Consider the following 2,376-nt stretch of genomic DNA (forward strand, 5'->3'; position numbering starts at 1 on the left):
TATTCTTCCCTTCCCCTACCACAATCCTTATTAATTGACATTTAGTATCACTTCCCCATACCATTCTGCATGTCAGACAGTCTGTAAAGCACTCTGAAAAATACAAAGATCACATTACTTACAGAAGTGGGTTTTTTTTTTTTATTTTAAACTATTATCCTACCAACACTTTACTTCTCTGAATACTTACAAACTATCAAAAAAGTATTTACTATTCACCATGATCTGGTTACTATTTTCTTTTCAAAATTGTCTAGTACCTCATAAGTTTTTAGATAAATAGTTTTAGCTTTTCAACATTTTAAATGTCAAGATTTTTTTTTTAGAAAAACATTATTTCTCAAAAGTTCTATCATGGTTTTATACATAAATTCCTGGCCATTTTTATGACTATTTCCCCTAAAAAGGAATTTTTTTTTTTTTTTTTGCAGTACGTGGGCCTCTCGCTGTTGTGGCCTCTCCCATTGCGGGGCACAGGCTCCGGACACGCAGGTCCAGCAGCCATGGCTCACGGGCCCAGCCGCTCCGCGGCACGCGAGATCCTCCCGGACCGGGGCACGAACCCGTGTCCCCTGCATCGGCAGGCGGACTCTCAACCACTGCGCCACCAGGGGAGCCCCTAAAAAGGAATATTTTAATTCTACAGTTGACTTCGTGTTTAGCTTACCTCTGTTCCATTTATTTTCTGCATATTAAAATGGCTCAGTCTAAACAGAACGTAATATTTCCAGAGTGTAAAATTGACAACTGGATTTCCTTGAGGATCAACTGTCAGCTGGTCAACTCGACGGAGTTGTGCTAGTGCATTAAATTGCTGCAGCATTACAAGATTTGTTTCCTTGAATTTAAGGTGCTACAATAATAAAACAAAAAAAGAGGTGAATATTGAGTTTAACCATCTTAAAACATTAACATTAACGCTTCACTGGTCATTCCCCAAATAAATGTAAACTTTACGCTTAGCTAATATGTTTCCAATTACATTAAACCAACTGAATGTATTAAACTTACATAAACTTTAATCCACCTAATGCAAAATTATTGATGGAATATATTAATCCATCCAATATTGGATTCAAAGTGATTTCCCTTCTGCAAAGGACATCCCCCTATTTACTAACAACCTAAGAGTCTTAAAAATTATATAAATACACAATAATTCAGACTCTTCCAGGCATTACAATAATTTTGTATGCTTTACACTGAGATGAAATCTACAAAGGAAAGATCAGAAGTAAAAGTTTCAGAATTTCATAAATGCAGGGCTCACTCAGCGCTTCTAAGAACTAGTTAACCATTATCACTTTTGTCTTGCTAATTACTATGCAGGCTACTTAAACTGGCTACCGGAAGATAAAATCACTAAAACCGAAATGCTAACATAAGCGTTCTGTCTGTGAATTTGGATGATCTTTTCTAAACATACTATCTCCACTTCCATCTTCTTTAGGGAGGATGATATAACAAAAGAAAAGAAAAAAAACACTTAATAAAGGGTAGGTGAGGGAAATCACTTGGCTGACAGAGAAAAACACAATGATAATAAAAACTCAGGAAAGAATTCATGGAAATCACGGTTTCTGCAAATTCATACTAATAAATAGTACAATAATACCATAATTGGAAAGGGCTAATTTCTCAAAGTAATTTTTTTTTTTTTTTCCCAGTATGCGGGCCTCTCACTGCTGTGGCCTCTCCGGTTGCGGAGCACAGGCTCCGGACGCGCATGCCCAGCGGCCATGGCTTCTGGGCCCAGCCACTCCTCGTCACGTGGGATCCTCCTGGACCGGGGCACGAACCCGTGTCCCCTGCATCAGCAGGCGGACTCTCAACCACTGCGCCACCAGGGAAGCCCCTCTCAAAGTAATTTTAATGAGCTATTAAAGTTATTTTAAGTGTTGTTAGGAGACTACTGTAAAAATTATATGTAAATATATATGTCCCATTAATACCAGGTACAATAAATGAATATATAATATACAGTTGGGTGAGGTCCTGTTGAAAGTTTTACAAAGTAGAAATATATAATTTGAATAAAATTACATTAGTCCGTTATACTCCATAAAGAAGCATTTTCTAGAGAGATAATTTCCAATATTTACAGAAGACTGCAAGGCCATTTATGAATACTAATTTAAATCCCAGGTTCAGAAAATCAACACAAGAACTTAGTCTCCCTGCCAGATAGAAACTGCAGAAATAAAAGGTAAAAGGTCTTTGGCCTGAATATAAAAGTCATGACTGAGAAGAATTCAAACATACAACTAAAAGAAAATGTTTACCAAAGAATTAGGAAACTTAATCTTCAATTTGGGAAGCACTTGGACGATTTCATCAAATTCTATGAAAGTGAAGGACACTGTTGTCACCATTCCT

At 37.0% G+C, this 2,376-nt stretch overlaps 1 protein-coding gene across 1 annotated transcript in view; it reads right to left on the minus strand.

Moving 5' to 3' along the window:
• The window catches only part of LRRC49 (leucine rich repeat containing 49), a 127,475-nt gene that overhangs the window by 17,104 nt on the left and 107,995 nt on the right, over window positions 1-2,376 (minus strand). The window contains 2 exon segments of the mRNA XM_007467844.1: window positions 668-853; window positions 2,283-2,376. The exon segment at window positions 2,283-2,376 is cut by the window's right edge and continues 8 nt beyond it. Of these exon segments, the coding sequence (XP_007467906.1) occupies window positions 668-853; window positions 2,283-2,376 (280 nt within the window).

The sequence above is a fragment of the Lipotes vexillifer genome, unplaced genomic scaffold (assembly GCF_000442215.2).
Source record: "Lipotes vexillifer unplaced genomic scaffold, Lipotes_vexillifer_v1.1 scaffold792, whole genome shotgun sequence".
Classification (NCBI taxonomy): domain Eukaryota; kingdom Metazoa; phylum Chordata; class Mammalia; order Artiodactyla; family Lipotidae; genus Lipotes; species Lipotes vexillifer.